At 46.1% G+C, this 20,599-nt stretch overlaps 1 protein-coding gene across 2 annotated transcripts in view; it reads left to right on the forward strand.

Annotated features, from left to right (window-relative positions):
* Positions 1-20,599, forward strand: part of FNDC1 (fibronectin type III domain containing 1) — a 111,520-nt gene that overhangs the window by 84,912 nt on the left and 6,009 nt on the right. For both annotated transcript variants that reach the window (XM_024997129.2, XM_024997130.2), the window contains 7 exons: positions 558-626; positions 2,425-2,586; positions 4,762-4,992; positions 10,800-10,908; positions 17,123-17,202; positions 18,715-18,744; positions 19,737-19,898. In XM_024997129.2, coding sequence (XP_024852897.1) covers positions 558-626; positions 2,425-2,586; positions 4,762-4,992; positions 10,800-10,908; positions 17,123-17,202; positions 18,715-18,744; positions 19,737-19,898 — 843 coding nt within the window. The remainder of the gene's footprint in view (positions 1-557; positions 627-2,424; positions 2,587-4,761; positions 4,993-10,799; positions 10,909-17,122; positions 17,203-18,714; positions 18,745-19,736; positions 19,899-20,599) is intronic.

Here is a 20,599-nt window from a genome sequence, read left to right on the forward strand (position 1 = left end):
TGCACAGAGTCAGACACGACTGAAGCGTCTTAGCGGCAGCAGCAGCACCAGCAGGCGAGAATACTGGAGTGGGTAGCCATTCCCTTCTCCAGGAGTTCTTTCCGACCCTGGGATCGAACCTGGGTCTCCCGCCTTCCTGGCAGATTCTCTACTGTCTGAGCCACCAAAGGCCATGAACAAAGGGGTTCCCTGTCCTCCGAGAATGTCTGTTCTCACGCCTGCCCCCTTCCCCCTCTCCATCCCCCTCTCCCCTCCTTCCCCCTCCGCCTTCCTCCCCTCACAAGTCGGGAAGAGCGCCCTCTGCTGGAGGGTCGGGAGCGCTGGGGAGGTGTCTTTTCCAGTGCACCCCCCTGAGCGCAAAGGAGAGAAACTCTCCGTTCGTATGGAGCCCTCCACGTTCTGAGGCTCTTCCTCCTGAGGAAGCCGAGGCGGCCGTGGCAGGGGAGGCTTATCCCCCCGGAAGCCAGCAGCACGGGGCTGGATTCCCGTGCCCTTGGCGCCATTCTGAGAAGAGAGCCCGGGGCATTTGCTGACTGCCCTTGCCTTCTCCTTCCTAGATGAGTTCTCAGGGCTGGAGACCGACACGGCAGTGCCCACGGAAGAGGCGTACGTCATCTATGATGAAGGTACGATTGATTCCAAGCACATGATTGGGGGTATTTTCTGATTAGAGAATCTGATGTTCGTTACTAAGTGCGTGCACAGTCGCTCAGTCATGTCTGGCTCTTTGAGACCCCATGGATTGTTAGCCCACCAGGCTCCTCTGTCCATGGAATTCTCCAGGCAAGAATACTGGAGTGGGTAGCCATTCCTTTCTCCCGGGGATCTTCTCCACCCAGGGATCTTCTCCACCCAGGGATTGAACCCGTGTCTCCTGTGACTTCTGGCTTGGCAGGCAGATTCATTACTACTGAGCCACCTGGGAAGGCTGAAGTGGGCTAAGTAGATAGTCTCAATTCCTGTTTCCCTCAGAACTTAGGGCTGGAGGGCAACACTTAGAGAAGGGTGGTGGTACTCCCCTTCCAAGTTACCTCCCCTCGCCCCATAAAAATTTGATCCAGAGGAAAACTGTGTGCTTGATACACAGAAGCAGCCTCCAGACAAGACCCCTGAGCCCCCCTTTCCCATCTCAAACCTTGTCCTCCTTCTTTTGGAAATTCTGGAGTTACTTCAGTCTGAACACCCCCGCACCACCCATACACGTTAATAAAAACGACTTAGTTTAACCGAGTTCCAGCTTCCCCTCTTGGCTCTTCTCACTCTCACTCTTTCCTTTCCTTTTCTAATTACATTCAAAAAGCAATGCGGTAGATGTGCTGATTTTTTAAAAAATCAGAATGTTTTCAAGTGAAAGTGAAGTTTCTAAGATGAAGAAGAGGTTTGCTTTGCATGGTGTCTGGTCACTCCATTCATAGTAATTACTGCTGTGATTATATTTACCTCCCTGCGGTTGTTCTTGTGTTTTGTAAATTGCCCCCGAAATTGAAGGAAATTTTCGTAGAAAGCTTGTCCCCTTCCCAGTGCTGGCCTTTGGCACCTGGGGTGTCAGTCCTCACTAATGTGCTCAGTCTGCCCGCTGGCTGGTTGTGGATTCAAGGCTCTTCAGTCACGAATGTGGGAATAACATCACCTCTGATGCAGTCAGGAGCTTCAGTGTAGTTGTTTAATCCCCAGTTTTCAAAACAAAACAAAACGGACCTGAAAGAGAAATAGCAGATGTGAGAAAGCAAAGGAAGTTTTCTTAGCACCTTTGGAAATAAAACCCTGTGATTTGGAGCTGTTGAAAAGGGAGCAGAATTCTCTTTTTTTTGTCAATGGATTAGTTCTCTCAATAGGATTAGTCCCACCTCCCCCTCAGAAAATAACCCCTACGCAGGTGACAAATTTTTTAAAAAATCAGGTTTCTTTTCTCGTGTGATACTTTTCTGGCTTTAAAAGGGAAAATTACTTAGGCAGAGAATGGTCAGGGGCCAGTAACAGGAGCGTGCTAACCTGGGTAAGTTCTAAGGTTCTATCCAGCTTTGATTCCAAAAATCTCATTTTTCTTGTCATGTGTGTTTCTTTTTCATTTTTTCCCTTCCTTTCTTCTATCTGCAGCTGCTTTTCCCTAAGGACTGAAAAATGGTCAGTGGGGGGATATTGTTTTGTTAGCAACAAATTCTGTTCAGGTATAGCGTTTATTCTAGAGTCTGCTGCTGCGCTAAGTCGCTTCAGTCGTGTCTGACTCTTTGTAACCCCATGGACAGCAGCCCACCAGGCTCCTCTGTGCACGGAATTCTCCAGGCAAGAACACTGGAGTGGGTTGCCATTTCCTTCTCCAATTCTAGAGTCTGTTTGTGTGCCTTTACACTTTAGTGTTGCGTTCAATCTTAAGGTGCCCCTTTTCTGGATGTGCCCAGTTACAAAACCATCATATCATTTCAGATTATGAAGTTGAGACCTCGGGGCCGCCACCTACCACCCAGTCCTCCACCACCACCACCACCACCACCACCACCACCACGCCTGCCGTCATCCCGCCTGAAGGCTCCATCAGTTCCTACCCCGAAGAAGAATTCGATCTGGCTGGGAAGAAACGTTTTGTTGGTAAGTAGAAGTTCCTTAATCAGAGAAACATGAGTTTTTAGCTCTCATCCTTTGAAGAAGAGCAGAACGAATCTCTTGGCTTGGCCGTGGCAGCTCGTTTGGAGCAGAGGTTTTTCCCAGGGTGACTTTCCACTTGGGCGAGTCAGTGCGTCAGTCCTGTTGGGATGCTTTCTAAACATGAACTTGCTCTCTGCAGAAGTCAGGGGAGCAGGCGCGCAGGAGAACATGTGGTGTCCGATGGAGCAGAGTTTAGAGAGGCTGTGTTGTGCAGATGAGGAGTAAGAACTACTTAATAGTCATCAAGTCCAGGGACTATAAGACTTTTGTTATAGCCAACTTTTCTGAGATGAGACTTTTATTAGGCCTTGCCTGCACATTGGTTTTTTGTTTGTTTGTTTTACTTATTTATTTAGGCTGCTCTGGGTCTTAGTTGTGGCATGTGGGATCTAGTACCCCAACCAGGTATCAAACCCAGGTCCCCTGCTTTGGGAGTGGGGCGTCTAGCCACTGGACCGCCAGGGAAGCCCCTGAGTGTTGTTTGTTAACTCCTCCCTAAAAGATGAGCAATTTGATGAGTTGAGCTACTAGTATGTCTTACAGTTTCAAAGAGCTGAAGCTGTTTTCCTTGAGGTTGTTTCCTATAGTTTTCATTAGCCTCAAGCACTTGCGATCTAGAAATTGACCGTATTCCTCTTTCTCAGTTATTAAAACAGTTTCAGGAAGAAATTTTATGCCATTAAACTGTGTTTCATTCCCTTTGGGAGCCTTCTTTTCCCATGCCCTTAATGAACTTTGCTAATAAGACAGATTAACATATCACTAAGTGGAAAAAAATCATTTGTTACTGAGTGGAGACAGGCAACAGCTTAAACTAATATCACACTTTTCTGTTTCCAAAACAAATGTTCTGCCATCAGCGAAGAACAGCTCTTGTCAGCCAAGATGTAGTATTGAGTGTCTGAACTACTCACACTTGAAGAACAAGAATCTTAATTGGGAGGAGGATTCCTGAGGCCAGTGGTAATGCTGGTCCATGGCATGCCGCAGCCTGGCTGAATTCACTGAATGTTCTGACTTTTCTCTCTGTGGTTCCATGACAGAAATTGAAACGCTTTCAGCGCTATTATTAGCTGCTCCGAAGACCTTTTCAAAGGCCAAAAGGCTTACTATTGTCTGGCTGTTTTCATATGCCTATAACTTTATAAAGCACAGTAGACAGCTCCCCCAAACTTCCTGATCAGATCCATGCACAAGCTCAAAACGCCTAATTTTGTATGGATTATTGGAAAACAGAGGAGCTTAAAAATTGCTTTCAGTTCTAACAGCCCCTGGGAATGAGAAGCTATATGAGGAGATGCAGTGGGATGTTTAGAAAGTTCTAGAAACTGTTACTTGGGAGCACTTGGGGGTCTTGAATGTATAAAGCCCAAATCCAATTCCTTGGCTATTCTAGCGCGTATGTAATAAGAAGTCTTGTGGGCTCTTTCTCAGCACTGGTAGGTTCAACTGGAGTGTGGGTTATCAGTTCTTATCCTGCCTTAATCCTGGGGCCCTTGTATCTGCTGAGATCACGAGTGTAGGAAAAGCTTGAAGCTATCATAAATGTGAGTTGCTATTTTCGTCCTGAGTGGTAATGTTGTAGACGGCTGTTCAGGCCTAGCCTGTGCAGACATGGGTGCAAGGGGTTATGTGAGTCCCTGATGTCCCAGGGGAGGCCAGCCTGGACTGAGGCTAAGGTTGTACATCTTGGCTGGTGTATGGTTTTTTTTTTCCCCTGGTCCCAAGACAGTCTAGGGAATGAAATGTGTTGAGAGAACTCCAAGTTGGATTCAATCGCACCTTTCCAAGTTTAAGGGCACAGGAATGGCACAATGCCGCAGAATTCTATTAGACATTAAATTGTCGTTTGGAGCCGTTTCAAAACCACTATGAGAGCATTGATGTTGATGGGGCAATGGGATCTTTTGAAACCACCAGATTGAAAGCTATAATAAATATGTGGATCCAATCAGGAGAGGTAGGGATGTGTGCTTGCGTTTGGCCTCAGGGCTGATGACCCTGGATGTTTAGCAGAAAGAGACTGAATGTTGGGTCTACTCCATGGAGCAGACATCATGTTTCTGCCCTCAGAGAAAGCCTTAAGCAACGCGACTGGGTATCTTTGTTCTTTTCCAGCTCCTTACGTGACGTACCTAAATAAAGACCCGTCCGCCCCGTGCTCTCTGACTGACGCTCTGGATCACTTCCAAGTGGACAGCCTGGATGAAATCATTCCAAATGACCTGAAGAAGAGTGACACGCCTCCTCAGCACGTCCCCCGCAACATCACCGTGGTCGCGGTGGAAGGCTGCCACTCATTTGTCATTGTGGACTGGGACAAAGCCGCCCCAGGGGATACGATAACAGGTGAGTCCAAGGCAAGTGCTCAGAGTTCCTGTCAATCTGCAGGTGGGAAATACAGACAATAAGGGATGAATGGATGCTGGATGAGTGGATGGATGGAAGGTGGGTGGATGGATGGATGGGTAGATGGATGAAAAGTGGGTGGATGGATAAATGAATAGATTGGATAAATGGATGACGGGTGGATGCAACGATGGATGGATGGATTGGAGAAATGGATGATGGCTGGATGCAAGGACGGATGGATGGGTGGATAAATAAATGAATGGATTGGAGAAGTGAATGATGGAAGGGTGCCAGGGTGGGTGGATCGGTCAGATAGCTAGATGGAGAGATGCATGGATGACCTGGATGGATGAATGCAGCTATTTTCTTTTAAAAGGATGGATCAGAGGCAGTAAGGGAAGCCTTGTAGGGCAGTATGAGGAGCACTGGATGGAAGTCAGAAATCCTGAACCTTAGTCCCAGATGGGTTTGTATGACCTGGAGCTACTGCTTCGTTTTCCCTGGACCTTGGTCTCCTCCTATACAAAGTATCATTAGGTCTCTTACCCTGTAATCCTGCAAGTAGCCAAGGAGTCCACCGAGCCCCTTGTCAGATGAGCTCCTGCAGCATGGGTGATGAGAGTGCTCCTACTGTGTGCTTCCGGGGTCATGATCAACCCTGGGGTCATGACTCAGGCTCTTTCCAGGTCTGCTCAGGGCTCCTGAATTCCTTAGGTGGGAACGGGATGTGATGGAGAAAATGCCCAGGGATCTTGAGCCTCCAAGATCTTGGTCTGTGAGATGTTGATGAGTTCATTCGACTCTGCCGAAGACATATTTGAGGATAAATTTGTTGAGATGAGTTCTTACACAAAAGAGTTAATGTTTTCTTTGGATAGACACCCTTCTTTTGCAAATGATTCCTTTTGGGTCAGTGAGTTATATAAGAGGAAGGAATGTGTGTGTGTGTGTGTGTGTGTGTGTGTGTGTGTGTGTGTGTGTGTGTGTCTCAGGGCTGGGGATGGTGGGATAAGCCGGAGTTTGACATATTATGTCACCATACTGGTGTTGATCATCGGATTCGAAATTTTTAATGTTCTTGCTTTAGGTCCCCAGTATGATCTCTTAAAATGAGGGAAAAAAAAAAAAAAAACCCAAGCACAACCAGAAAGCTAATTTTTTTTTTTTTTAAATAAAGTGTGCACTGCAGTGCAAAAGTCAGGATAAAGGGCACAGGACTGAATGCCTGGGTGTTGTGCCAGGCAGGATGGAAGGGCCGTGGAGAGCCAGGGTGCAGATCAAGGGGTCTGAGTCTTGGTGTAGCTATACTTGCTGGGCCCCCAATCTATGAGTTGCTTGGGCCATTGGGGCCAGCTTTGTGAAGTCCAGAATGTTCCTAATAGCAAGCAAATAAATCAATGGCAGGAGGAGAGCTTGTAGTCAAAACAGCCAGAAAATCCTTTTATGAACTGAGTATGATTTTATGAATGGCAGTTTTGAAAAGCAAGAGAGCAAACAGGGAAAATATAATCATGGAATACTTTATCTTAAGCTACTTAGCTTTTGATCTCTTGCATAACAGATGTTACTTAACATAAATATACCCCTGTGCCCTGAGCCACGGGGCTTCTGAGAAACAGAAGGATGGATACAGGATGAAAGGACCAGCCACTTTAGACGTGCCCCCTGGGCTGGAGCGTGAGGAGCCTTCGGAGAATTCCGGTAAATGTCGCTGGACTTAACTCCGACACAGTTCCTGTAACATCCCATAGAGGGCGTGCTTCCGAAACACATGCTCCTGTTAGCTTTGCATAGAAAGCCTTCCGAAGCTCCCCAGAAACTGGGGTCATCTCATCGCCACATACCCCCACCATCTAATCCCAAACCAAGCCCCAGGGCCCTAATCACGAGCACTCATGCCACGAGCATAAATAATACAGCTGAGGTGTTATTGGGATTCAGGTCCCAATAGAAAGTTGTGCCAACTCCTGCCAACTGCTTATCATGGAATATTTCAGTGCACGACAGCCCTGTGATATGCAGAAGAAGCGTGTTAGACCCTAGAGGCTAAAAGGGAAAAGCATGGGAGTGCTTCATCAGTTAATGAATCAAGCACCAGCTCTTAGCTGCAGAACAACGAGGTGAAGTGAATACCGAGATGCCGCCTAGACCCAAAGGGAAGATCACACTTTTGGGCCCACCGCAGGGCGTTTGGGTCCTGGTAGCTGCGTGACATGTAGGGCACTTTGCTGATTTCCACTGGTGGTTCTTTTCTTTCACACGTGGTTGAGTCAGTGTGTAACCAAATGGTGGCCAAATGACACGAAACTCCCGCAAAGTAAATAGGTCCATGACCCGCTGCCTACCCTGATCGGTCCTAATGAATGAAGCTGTCTCTTCATCAGCAGTAACTCTGTGGGAAATCACCTTCGTGGTGGTCTCTGAATCTTTTCAGGACTGGTTTTGATAAGAACAGAGAACGCAGGAGTTACATGTGCTCAGCAAGCACGTTTTAAAAATCCAGACACAAGGATGAACAGGGAAACCTGAGTAGTATATGGGATGAAGTGCAGCGTTCTAATGGATATGAGGTCAAAGAGGATGAGCCGGGCTGACCCGTGGAAGCCAGGGCTCCTCGGGCACATCTGCTCCTGGCTGGACCCTTGTTGGGTACAGCGTCACCATCAGCTTCTGTGGCTTGATGTCACCATCTTCAGAGGAGGAGGGTACCCTATGGAGAAAGCAGCAACAGTTCCCAGGTCCCATGAAATAGTTGTTGAAAAAAGAGAAGGAATTTCTCTGAAAAGGCTTCAGAGCCCAGGGCCCCTGTTTCTGCTCTCTGCCTGCTGGGGTGGAGCTATGTAACTCTAATCCACTCTTCCCATCAACAGAATGGCCCTTGGGGAGGCGATTGGTGAGAACAGGTTGCTGAATAAAGCCATTTGCCTCTTCGATGCCTTTGATTTTCTTCATCTTCTCCTTGACCTGTGATCTGATTCTTTCAGCCCAAGTTTTCCTTACAGGCTCATCCGCTTTGACCCGACATTAAAGATCGGAATTGCTTAAGGCATGGTCCTAAGTCACTTTCTTCTTCAGTTCAGTTCAGTTACTCAGTCATGTCCGACTCTTTGTGACCCCATGAACTACAGCACACCAGGCCTCCCTGTCCATCACCAACTCTTGGAGCTTACTCAAACTCATGTCCATCGCATTGGTGCTGCCATCCAACAATCTCATCCTCTGTCGTCCCCTTCTCCCACCTTCAATCTTTCCCAGCATCAGGGTCTTTTCCAATGAGTTAGTTCTTTGCATCACGTGGCCAAAGTATTGGAGCTTCAGCTTCAACATCAGTCATTCAGTCCAGTCCAGCTAGACAGTAGCCTCTTGCTCACCACAGCTAGAGAAAGCCTGAGTGCAGCGATGAAGACCCAGTGCAGCCAAAAATAAATAAATAAATAAATGTAAATGCTTATAAATATATATATATACACATTTTAAAAAGACATGTGCGTGGATAAAATCCTGGAGAGAGAAAACACAGGGTAAGAAGAAAAGCTTCAGCTTCAGCTGAAGGATTTTACCCATGCACAGGTCTTTTAAAAATGTATATATATATATATTTACAAGCATTTAAAATTTTTTGTTTCTTTTTGGCTGCGCTGGGTCTTCATCGCTGCACTCAGGCTTTCTCTAGCTGTGGTGAGCGGGAGGCTCCTGTCTAGTTGCTGTGTGTGGGCTTCCCCTAGCAGCGGCTTGTTGCAGAGCAGAGGCTGTGGGGCACATGGGCTTCAGCAGGCACGGCCCGAGGGCTCTCGAGTACAGGCTCAGTAGTCGTGGTGCATGGGCTTCGTTGCCCCTCTAAATGTGAGGTCTTCCTGGACCAGGCATCGAGTCTGTGTCCCCTGCAATGGCAGACAGGGCCCTAACCACTGGACCACCACTGAAGTCCTGATGCATGTGGTCTCAGTGTCTCTTGGTGATGAGCCACTGGTTTGTAGGTCAGGCCCCAGCCTGTTCTCCTCTGAGCCTCAAACTGAAAAATCATATCCACTTGACACTATCACCCGTCGGGTCTCCAAAGCTTCTCAGACTCAGCATATCCAGAATCAGACTCCTGATCCAGACACACACCTGCTCATCTGGGTTTTCTGTCTCACTCTCTGTCCATTCTTGCAAACCTGAAGTCTTTGGAGTCATCTTCCCATCCCCTTCTCTATTTCCCCTCTGTATTCAGTTTATCACTCAATCCCATCGCCTTTACCTTTCAGATTTTTCCTGCACGCATCCACTGTTCCCCATTAAGCACCCCAGTACCTAAGCTGTTGTGACCACTCACCTGGATATTGTCACAACTGTCCTGCTAGACCACCCCTCCATATACCACGCCTGTCTGGTCCTCCACTCAGCACCAGAGGTACACGGAAGACAGTCTTGTTGTGTTGCCCCATGAATGTCTTCCTTTTCTCCTGGAATGAAAAGCAAAAGCCTTTGTGACCAAAGAGCCTTGCATTTTTGTTTCATCTGATGCTTCTTTAGCTTCGTTTCATGTCGCGCTTGCCCTCACCTGCCGCTCTGAGGCCCTCCTGGCTTGTGGTTCCTCCCTTGCCTGTGTCTTTGCCCAGGTATTCCCTCTACCTGGGGTTCTCCCCACTTCCCATCGTGCATCGTGACTGCTTCCCATCCTTTAGTTATCAGCCCGATTTCATGGTCCTGGGAAAGCGCTCTGCGTCCAGCTCTCCCCACCCGCCAGTGCCCCCAGCACTTGGTTCTCGTCAGGCTGTATAAACAAGCTGTATAATCATACTTGTCTGTCTGCCTTGCTGCTCCTGAAGTTTCCAGTAAAATGAATGATCATTTAATCTCTAGCATTTAGTATACAGTAGCCCTGACTTGCAGGAGGCACACAATAAATATTGGTTGAATGAATATACAGTAAGCATGCAATAAATATTTGTTGAATTAACAAGTATGAAACTTGGACCAGATATTTGACCTCTAAGACTCAGTTTCCTCCTGTGTCAGAATGGAGACAGACAGAGAAACCTAAGGTCAGGAGAATTCATCAAAGTAAAACCCGATCCAAAGTATTTGGCATAACGTTCGGCGCAGAGGAAGCACTCGGCAAATATTTCCTTCCCACGTAAGAGAGCAGCGTAAAGGATGTGTGACGCTGTGACAGGACGGTCACTCGGCCCCCCGGGGTGGCCTGGCAAGCTGGGCAGGTATCAGGGCAGAGTCTACCTGCTGAGCTCCATTAACAGCGGATAAGGCAGAGCTGCCTGGCTGTTGTCACTGGACGTCACGGTCGAGGGCAGGCAGAGATATGCAACAACTAGAAACCACAGGAGAGTCTATGACACGAAGTGGAGAGACCTATCGAGTTTGGGATCTTTCAGCCAAAAGACACGGCACTCACCATCACAGATGCTTCATTTCACATGAAGGATAGTTGTGTATACTCTACCGGGAACTTCTTAGATACTTGTGTGGAGGTCACTGCTCTTTCCTTGTGCTGTGCCTTCATGGTTAGATGTGATTAGTTTCAAGGAAATGAGGAAGCCCGGGACTGTGGGAGATCAGGAGAAGGAAGAAAAGTAGGGAACCAGCTAGTCGTCAGGAAGTGTCTCTGCCGTTACCTGCATCTGGTATCGCCAGTGGGTGCCAGCGTTCTACCCCGTCCTGACCCAGCACACTGCTTGCTCCCCTTCTAGACTTATCCCACAGAGCTGCCCCCACCCCATGGCTCCTCCCACCCTCCCCGAGTTACGCCTCTTGGGTGATGCTTCCTTGACGCTCACGGGGTTCCGCCTCCTCTCCTCCTGTAGGTTACTTGGTTTACAGCGCGTCATATGAAGACTTCATCAGGAACAAGTGGTCCACCCAGGCTTCATCAGTAACTCACCTGCCCATTGAGAACCTGAAGCCCAACACGAGGTATGATGCGTCCATCATTTATAAACAGAAAATGAGACCCGTGTGCATGGTCACGGGTATCCTTGGGTTGAAAAGGAAAGGCCTAACTAAAAGTGTTCCTATGGTTTCCTTTGAATTCTCTAGTTGTTTCTCATAGACTGAGTGCTTACCATGTGTCATGTACTTTTCTTCGGAGAAAGGGCTATGTGCTTTGTGATTGTTACGTTATTGTCTTTATATTTTGTTCCCTATATTCCAGAGACTGAAACTACCTACCATTGGGAAAGGAAGGATTGCTCTGTGTGTTGAAAGGGAATCCATCTGTTTGCAGTCACCAACATGGTGACTTTATGCAGCACAAGCTTCATATATGACATTAGTGGAGCAGCAATTGAGAAGCATTTTTTATTGAAGTCTAGTTGATTTACAACGGTTGTTCATTTCTGTTGTACCCAAAAGTGATTCAGTTATGTATATACATATACACACACATATACATACATAGACACGTTCTTTTTTATATTCTTTTCCATTGTGCTTTATCATAGGATATTTAATATAGTTCTTTTGCTCTCCAGCAGGACTTTCTTGTTTATTCACTCTGTATAATAATTTGCGCCTGCTAACTCCAGCCTCCCGCCCCATGCCGCCCCCACCCTTGCCAACCACACGTCTGTCTCTCTGTCTGCAAGTCTGTTTTTATTTCGTAGGTAGGTACATTTGCGTCATATTTTCATTTCCGCATATAAGTGGTATCGTATGGTGTTTATCTTTCTCTTTCTGACTGACTCCACGTCGTGTGATAATTTTTAGTGCCATCCATGTTGCTCCAGACGGCATTGTTTCATTCTTTTTTATGGCTGGGTACTGTTCCCAGTGTTCCATCGTATATGTGCACCATATCCTCTTTGCCTGTTCCTCTGTTGACGGATGTTTAGGCTGTTTCCATGTCTTTGCTACTGTCAATAGGGCTCCTATGAACATAAAGCTACATTATAGGCCCAGGCGTGGGATTGCGAGATCTCATTGTAATTCTATTTTTAGTTTTTTGAGAAACCTCCGTGTTGTTTTCCATAGTGGCTGCACCAACTTATCTATTTCTACCAGCAGTGTAGGAGGGTTCCCTTTTCTCCACACCCTTTCCAGCATTTGTTATTTGTAGACTTTTTGGTGACAGCCATTCTGACTGGTGTGAGGAGTACCTCGCGGTAGTTTTGATTTGCATTTCTCTAATAGCTAGTCATGGGACCAGATGCCATGATCTTCGTTTTCTGAATGTTGAGCTTTAAGCCAACTTTTTCACTCTCCTCTTTCACTTTCATCAAGAGGCTTTTTAGTTCCTCTTTACTTTCTTTCTGCCATAAGGGTGGTGTCATCTGCATATCTGAGGTTATTGATATTTCTCCCGGCAATCTTGATTCCAGCTTGTGCTTCTTCCAGCCCAGCGTTTCTCATGATGTACTCTGCATAGAAGTTAAATAAGCAGGGTGACAAGATACAACCTTGACGTACTCCTTTTCCTATTTGGAACCAGTCTGTTGTTCCATGTCCAGTTCTAACTGTTGCTTCCTGACCTGCATATAGGTTTCTCAAGAGGCAGGTCAGATGGTCTGGTATTCCCATCTCTTTAAGAATAGACTCTGGGAATTGGTGATGGACAGGGAGGCCTGGCGTGCTGCAATTCATGGGGTTGCAAAGAGTCAGACATGACTGAGCGACTGAACTGAACTGAACTGAATAGCTAGTGACGTTGACCATCTTTTCATGTACCTGTTGGCCTTGTGTACTTCTTCTGTGGATAAATGTCTAATTAGGTTCTTTGGCCATCTTTCAATTGGATTGTTTGTTTTGTTGTTGTTGTTGTTGAGTTGCATGAACTGGCTAAACATTTTAACATCTGGTACTCGACCTCTGTGATGTACAAGTTCGGATCATTCAAGAAAAATATATTTTACATGCTAATGTCAGTTATACGATGCATGGCTTCCTACATGGAGAAGTGGGTCGCCAGCCAGAGGGCCATCTGGGAGTGAGTCTTTAGCCCTCAGTGTGAAATGTGCAGAACTTGTCTCAAGGGTACAAACACTGTGTGTGTGCGTTTCCTATTTTATATTCTCTGGTCTTGCTGGTAACACCCATCAGGAAAGCTTCCATCCTTGGTGGGTGAACGTGGGCGGAACACCAAGGACGCGATGGTCATGCAGTGGTGTGCTTGTAAACTGGCTGTCTGGGAAAAAAAAAAGTAACAGCTGCTTTATGGTATTTGCCAATTTCAAGCTAGTCTGGGCCTGCAGAATTGCTGATATTTAATGATCGGCTCTCTGAGGCCTGTAGTATGGCTCCAGCACACCGTGTCACGTCCAGCCACCGTATTTCCACAGCAAAGTGTTCTGAATGATGTGACTTGGGCCCGAGGTCTCCCATTTTTTTATGCAGTCAGAGGAACAGAGAGGAGATTGGAACAAAATGCTCTCCTTAAACAGAAATGTTGAACCTTAAACAGAACTGTCGAAAGGGACAGAAACTGGACAATAGCCTTGGGCACCGAGAGACTTCTGAACTAGCGGAGAACTTTGCCCAGGGCTTGTTAATGCCCTGGGCTCACTTGAACTGAGCTTTCATAAACTATTACAAATTTTAGGATTCAGCAAATAAAAATATCAGGAAATTGAGAAAGCCCTTTTCTTAGCTCTTCCTTGATAGTAATGAAAAGTTGATTCATTAAACCAAGAACAAAACTAAAGAAAACAAAGCCAACATCCCTCTTTTTTTGTTTTTAATTGTGTTCAGAGTGCCTATTTTTACAGCACAGCCTCAGGAGCAGCTGAAGGAGGCCTTAGCAATGTTTGGCCTCCTGGCTGCTTGTAAATTCTGGACTCCTGCTGCCCCTGCCCCCACAGCCCAGTTTTCTTGTGACAGCTTTTGGTACCAAACTGATGTTGAGTTTTGAATGCTGTCAGGGGATGGTTAAGTGGGATGGTTTATTCATTCTTCCTATAGGTACGAATGAGTGTCCACGGTTCACTCAGTGAGAACTTACTGTGTGCTCAGGGCCAGGTTCCGGGCTCCAAAGAGGGAAGAGTGGAGGGGTGGGAGAGGGGCCTACAATACACCATGGCCCCTCATGGTGCTCACAGTCTGACAGAGACTGATGGTTTATAAACACGTAGATATGGACTTTCCCTGACCAGTATCCTGAGAGACAAGCACCCTGTGCTGTGAGTGTGTAATAGGGGGCTTTTTTCCCGAGCTCGAGGATAAGGGGCGGTCAGGTCAGGCAGATGCACAGCATTTGACCTGGAGAAGGTAAGTGAGCTGTCAAGTTGCTTGAGGCAGGAAGGGTGTTGGGAAGCTGGTGTTTTTGAGGAAGAGCAGGAGGCCGATGCGGTCGGGGGGACGGAGGAGAGAGGGGGCTGGCGGCTGGACCAGCCGGTCACAGATGGGCCCCAGTGTCCGCTGAGGCTTGTGTCCTGTGTCCACCCATGCTGGGGGCCCTGGGAGACGGACTGGGAGCAGCAGCGGCCACTGGGGCTTCTCCCCAAGTGTGGCCTTCCCTTCTGTCATTCTTTGGAGGGAGAGTGCTCCCTGGTTTCCTCCTATGAGGATTTCCTTCAGACCCCTCTGTGCCTGCATGCATGCTAAGTCACTTCAGTCATGTCCAGCTCTTTGTGACTGTAGCCCTCCAGGCAACTCTGCCCATGGGATTCTCCAGGCAAGATTACTGGAGTGGGTTGCCATGCCCTCCTCCAGGGGATCTTCCCAACCCAGGGATCAAACCCACGTCTCTTGTGTCTCCTGCATTGGCAGGCGGTTTCTTTACCCCTAGCGCCCCCTGGGAAGCCTAAAGAATACAGATCTGTCACCATGGAACCTATTCAAAAGAAGGTACCAGAAGCTTGTATAAGAAGGCAAGGCATGGGATGCTTTTGTTACTTAGGTGACATAGAGACACTTCAGGGTATGAAATATTTATTTTAGTCTGTAGAAAAAAATGTAATGTGCTTTTTGAAAAATTTGCTTTTTTTATAATACCACATTGTTTTTCAGCTTGGCATATGTAAACTTACTTTGACACAGTAGGTGGAGTTCAAATGGAAATAACGCAACTGTAGAATTGGGCCAAGTGGGCTTTGTGGAGGAATGGAGTCATTGTGCAGCAGGAGGGTCGATTGGAGAATACTTAGGTTTCAGTGTAAAACAGAATGGATACAACTAGGAAACTGGAGTAGGCTCTCCCAGCCAATGGGTCACCCCTCTACTATCGCCTCTACTGCACAGGGCGCTTCCCTCTACCAAGCTGGGGAAGTGGTACCAGCTTGCCTCCAGGGATGGCCTGAAAAAGACGAAGCAAAATAAATGTCCCCGGTAGCCTCTGAATATCAGTATCACACTCTAGGTCTTGATTTCCTATTTTTTTTTTTAGGGAAAAGGCGTCTGTAAAGTTTGACTGTTATCGTTGACATATGCCAAGCCCACTGTTTGAACTGCCAGCGGAGTTTGCCTTAAGTAACTCCACGCCCGCTGAGTTAGAAGTATGCACAGTTGAGAACAACACACAGTGCTGAGTGAATTGAGCTTTGGGACTCATATGTTCTTAATTGTGCATATCTTTTTTTTTTTAATGAAATTTTAAAAAGGATTCTGTCCGAAATGAGATGTGAATATACTTTCTTGAAAAGCTTAAGAGAAGACTTGGTTTTACCAAATGGACTTTTTCTTTGCTCTCTCTTAATCAAACCCAAAGTCAAATACCTCTGTGTAACTGTGAGGCCAGAGGCTCCCCTGGGGACCTCAGCTCAGATGCTCAGTAGGCTTGGTGCCAGGGCAGAGGTGCAACAGACATGCACCTTTGCTCTCTGGGTGTAAATAGTTCTCCCTTTAAAACTTTAGTGCATCTTAGTCCGTGTGATCTGTGTGTCTGACTTAAACATAGGATTTTGTAACACTGAAGTGTAGCTCCTGGTGCCCAGAAGCCAAGGCCCCTTCTGGACTCTGAGGTGGTGGACACACTCCCCTGCCCAATTTTTTTTTTAACCCTCTTTCTTTACCTGGAAGCAGTTAGGGACTGTATGTATTAGTTGCTCAGTTCTGTCTGACTCTTTGTGACCCCATGGATGGTAGCCTGCCAGGCTCCTCTGTCCATGGAATTCTCCAGGCAAGAACACTGGAGTGGGTTGTCATTTTCTTCTCCAGGGGATCTTCCTGACTCAGGGATCAAACCCAGGTCTCCCACATTGCAGGCAGATTCTTTTATCATCTGAGCCACCAGGGAAGCCCCAGTTAAGGACTAAGAGGGCACAGATAATACCTAGAATTCCAGGGGGCTGGACAACATAGAGATTACCGTAGGTAGAGTAGGTCTCAACTGTGTTGGCTTCCAGTATTTTCTCAACACTGCTTTTGGTCCTGTAGCTCACGAGAGTCCAAAGTAAGACGCTCTTGGACTCCCGACTGAACTGGCTTATCTCCTTCTAGATGAACAGGCTGATTCGGGCCATGTGCTTTCTAGCACATTCTCTGTTCCAAGACAAAGATTAATCCCCAGCAGAGCCTCTGCAGGCCGTTTCCACTTCCCCTTCCTGGACTTGCTTCTCTTTCCTTGAGGCACAGAAGCTGGAGACTCAGTGATTTTAAGGCTCCAGGGCCAAGCGTAGCACTTGTCCTGTGCCCAGAACATTGCTGTCACGTTAGTTCCCCCAAGGAGGCCAGCTTCTGGACTGGCTCAGCCTCCCCCTGCCAACAGCAGGTTGCATCATCATCAGTCCATCAGACATTTATACACCACGTCCAGCGGTGAGACTTAGGCTAGAACTGGAATTCTGCTCAGTAAGCATTTCTCCCTGCTCTGGCTTCTCGGTCTTGCTGGTGGAACTCAAGATGAGACAGGAGGGGGCCATACCGTCCAATGGCAGGCCTGCAGGGCGTGGCCTGCATGGGGCGGGTGAACCCTGGATGCTCTAAATAACACACACAGTCCAAGTGACCTGTTTGCCTAGTCTGCCCCTCCGTTCCTAGTGGGAGCATGTCTATGCTGTTCATTATATTGTTCTGAAAAGTTATTCGAAAATGAGAAAGTTTAGAAATAGCATGAAGAAATAGCGGTGGTGTATGCATTTGTGAAAAGATAAGACTCGAACCCTGCCACAGAGTAAGTGCTCAGTAGTTTGGTTGTTTGTCTCATTATACAAAAATCAAACAAGGTTCTCTTTCAAACTATGTTTTCTTCGAATTTCAGGTATTATTTTAGAGTTCAAGCCAAAAATCCTCACGGCTATGGACCTGTCAGTTCTTCAGTTTCATTTGTTACAGAATCAGGTATGGATGACTTCATGTTCTTTTTTTCTGTTTTCCTTAAAAAACAAGTAATCTGAAATCAGGCCTACAATAGAATAAAAATGGAAAGGTAAAACTTCTGTTTAGTGAGTTCATATTGGATATCACTTTATAAGATAAACATGATTTTCTTTCTGCTAAGTTAAATCTTGGATAATAAAAGTAGTCTTCATTGGAACTGCTTGAGAAGTGAAAAGAGCAAATTCCAATGAAAAGGGAAGAAAATCTAGTTCTTAGCCATGTGGGAAAGATAACTTTGAATCCGTCTAGTTGCAGAGGTAATTTCTTTATTGTTATTGCAAGCAGCCGAAGTGCACACATGTGTGATCTGAGGGGCAGTTGCTTCTTTCAATCAGTCAGATCTCTAGGATGCTTGCTTTCCTAGGAGACAAAGATATCTCTACTTAATATGGAGGGTTTAATTAAAATGCTATCCATCCTGCAAGCAGCGTCACACAGAAGATGTCCCTACTTTGGGTTGCTGGTGTGCAGAGCTCTCAGACCCTTTGGTGAAGTGTTCCATGGTCATGGTCTGAGGCAGTGTACACAGTGTCCCATGGTGGGTGGTCATGGTGTGAGGCAGTATTCACAGGGTTCCGTGGTCATGGTCTGAGGCAGTACTCATAGTGTTGGGTGGTCATAACCTGAGGCAGTACACACAGGGTTCCGTGGTCATGGTCTGAGGCAGTACACATGGTGTCGGGTGGTCATGGTCTGAGGCAGTACACACCGGGTCCCGTGGTCATGGTCTGAGAATACACACCACTGGTTCATGGTGGCAGTTCCTGGGTTGGCAGTCTCTCTGTATAGGAAGCCAGGTGGGAGAGTTGGTGACCATGGTCCCAAGACAAACATGTACAGGAGCCCAGCAGGGTCAGCTCCACACTAACGTGGCTCTCGCTTCCATTTGGTTAGATCATTCCCTACATGTAGCTTGACCCCAGAACATTTGCCTTTGGAAGATATTTTTAAATGCAGTGATTTAAATCTACTGAATCAAAATATATGGAAAAAGTCTTTTTTGAGAATATGCTTTATACTGGAAATGTTGGCAAAGGACTTCAAAATTGGTGTTTTCACGTGTTTCATCTAAGAAGTGTGTTTCTCATTAGTAATTAGAAAGAGTACAAGAAAACCTTTATCAGTGGTTAATTTGCTACAATAATGTGTCTATGGCTGAATTTCCTAAAAATAACATGGTCTTTTGGCAACTATCAGAATTAACATGATCAACGTCTATAGAAAAAAAACCAAATAATTCAAATCTAAATAGTTATCAAGAAACTGAGGGCTGAAATTGGAGAGTAGAAAGATATAAATGTAACTTCTGAGACTGTGATATAGTACTTTTAAAGTTTTGGCATATGCCAAATGAATATTGCACTTTCTTTATCTACTGCAGCTTGGTTAGCCCTTTCAGTTACAAAAAAATTCCATAGCTATGTGGCTCCATGACATAATAGTGAATTCAGCTGTTTCTTTTTCATTCTACAGATAATCCTCTTCTTGTCGTGAGGCCACCAGGTAAGTTTCTCTTCTGGATAATCTTGACATTCTAGTAATAAAGTTGGATATTGAACATGAGATTGTTATGGTTACTCACAAGTAGAGATGCCAAACCATTTTTGTATTGTCATAATTTTCCAACAACTTCTGTGGTTTCTTTGCACCTGCTCTCCTAATCTAGGGAAAAGAATGGTCCGGAAATTGTTAGATAGGGTCCTAGTAGACAATAGCTGGGCTTCCCTGATAGCTCAGCTGGTAAAGAATCCACCTGCAGTGCAGGAGACCCCTGTTTGATTCCTGGGTTGGGAAGGCCCCCTGGAGGAGGGCATAGCCACCACTCCAGTATTCTTGCTTGGAGAATCCCCATGGACAGAGGAGCCTGGCAGGCTATAGTCCATGAAGTTGCAAAGAGTCAAACACGACTGAGCGACTAAGTACTCCACAGCCCAGACAATAGCTATAAAAACCATTGTGGGCGGCCAATAACCTATGAAGCGGTAACTATTTTCCTAACCTCCTTGAATATTTCAAATTGCTGAAAAGATAGCAAAATGGATTAAGAGTACAAAAAAAGTTTACTTTGTTTTTCAAATAAACAGAGAAAAACCTATTGCCTAAGTTCAGGACAGGTCTTAGGAGTGACAGGAACAGTAGGCATCTGTGCTGAGGGGTTTTGAGGGTGGGGAGGTAGGATGGTATGACCCCCCAAGGTCAAACTTGTCATTATAGCTTATGTTCCTTGAGGCCCAAAGGCTTTTTCTTACTCTGAGAATCCTTTATGGAAATGCAAATAGTTCAGATATCTTCAGGTGTGAGGAACTCCCGAGCTGTACTTCAGTACAAAGAAAGAAGAGAAGAGAGAGCACACCCATCGGGAGATGGGAAAGCTGCTCAGAAAAGCCCTGCAAGGAGGGCAAGGCCCAGTGAATAAGCCGACATGCCTGGTACTTTGTACGAGAGCAACCACTGTGAAGCGCTGTGACTTGGAAGCTGTGCTTTGTGTTGTCCAGGCGGCGAGCCCATCTGGATCCCGTTTGCTTTCAAACATGACCCTAGCTACACGGACTGCCATGGCCGACAGTATGTGAAGCGGACTTGGTACAGGAAGTTTGTGGGAGTCGTCCTCTGCAACTCGCTGCGGTATAAGATCTACCTCAGTGACAACCTGAAAGGTGGGTCTTTGGGGATGGCGTGCTGAGGGAGGGTATGAAAAGTTTCCAGTTGATCAGATACCAGCTTGACATAGCGGGTGCACCAGAATGCAGTTGAGGTGTGGACCGGTCATGTCTCAGTCTGGCTCAAATGCCAACCAGTTTTGCAGGCTCTATGCTAGAGTGACTTGTTTTCACATGGGTACTCAAGAATATATGTATATATTTTAAATCGACTACTTTTTAGGAATGAAGTCCAGAATTCTATTAGAAAATCAAAGGCCATTTTTCTTGTTGTTGATTCTATAACAGTAGGCATGCGTGTGAGCTGGAATTATTGAGGACAAGTCCACACTACAGTCTTTGCCACTGGCACGACTTTACAGAAAAAAAATGTAGATGGTGAAACATAGATGAGCTGCTCTATTTATTCTGTGTCCAAACAAAAATTACATTGTTTTCATCATGGTAGGGGATTCAAACAGAGAATAACATACGTACTTTGGACTACTAACATTTCAAAATGCCATTTCTACCCAGCTGGCTTTGACTCACCCACCTACACATAATTGTTTTATATTTCAAAATTTAAGCAACTTTTACTCTTTTAGCATACATTAAAAAAAAACTTTCCTGCACCTGGTTTATATTTTATCATAGGTCAGTTATTTTGTTCTTTTATTTGTTGCTAGTGATCATCATTTCTCAATAATGTCAAAATC

This window comes from Bos taurus, chromosome 9, assembly GCF_002263795.3.
Source record: "Bos taurus isolate L1 Dominette 01449 registration number 42190680 breed Hereford chromosome 9, ARS-UCD2.0, whole genome shotgun sequence".
NCBI classification, from domain to species: domain Eukaryota; kingdom Metazoa; phylum Chordata; class Mammalia; order Artiodactyla; family Bovidae; genus Bos; species Bos taurus.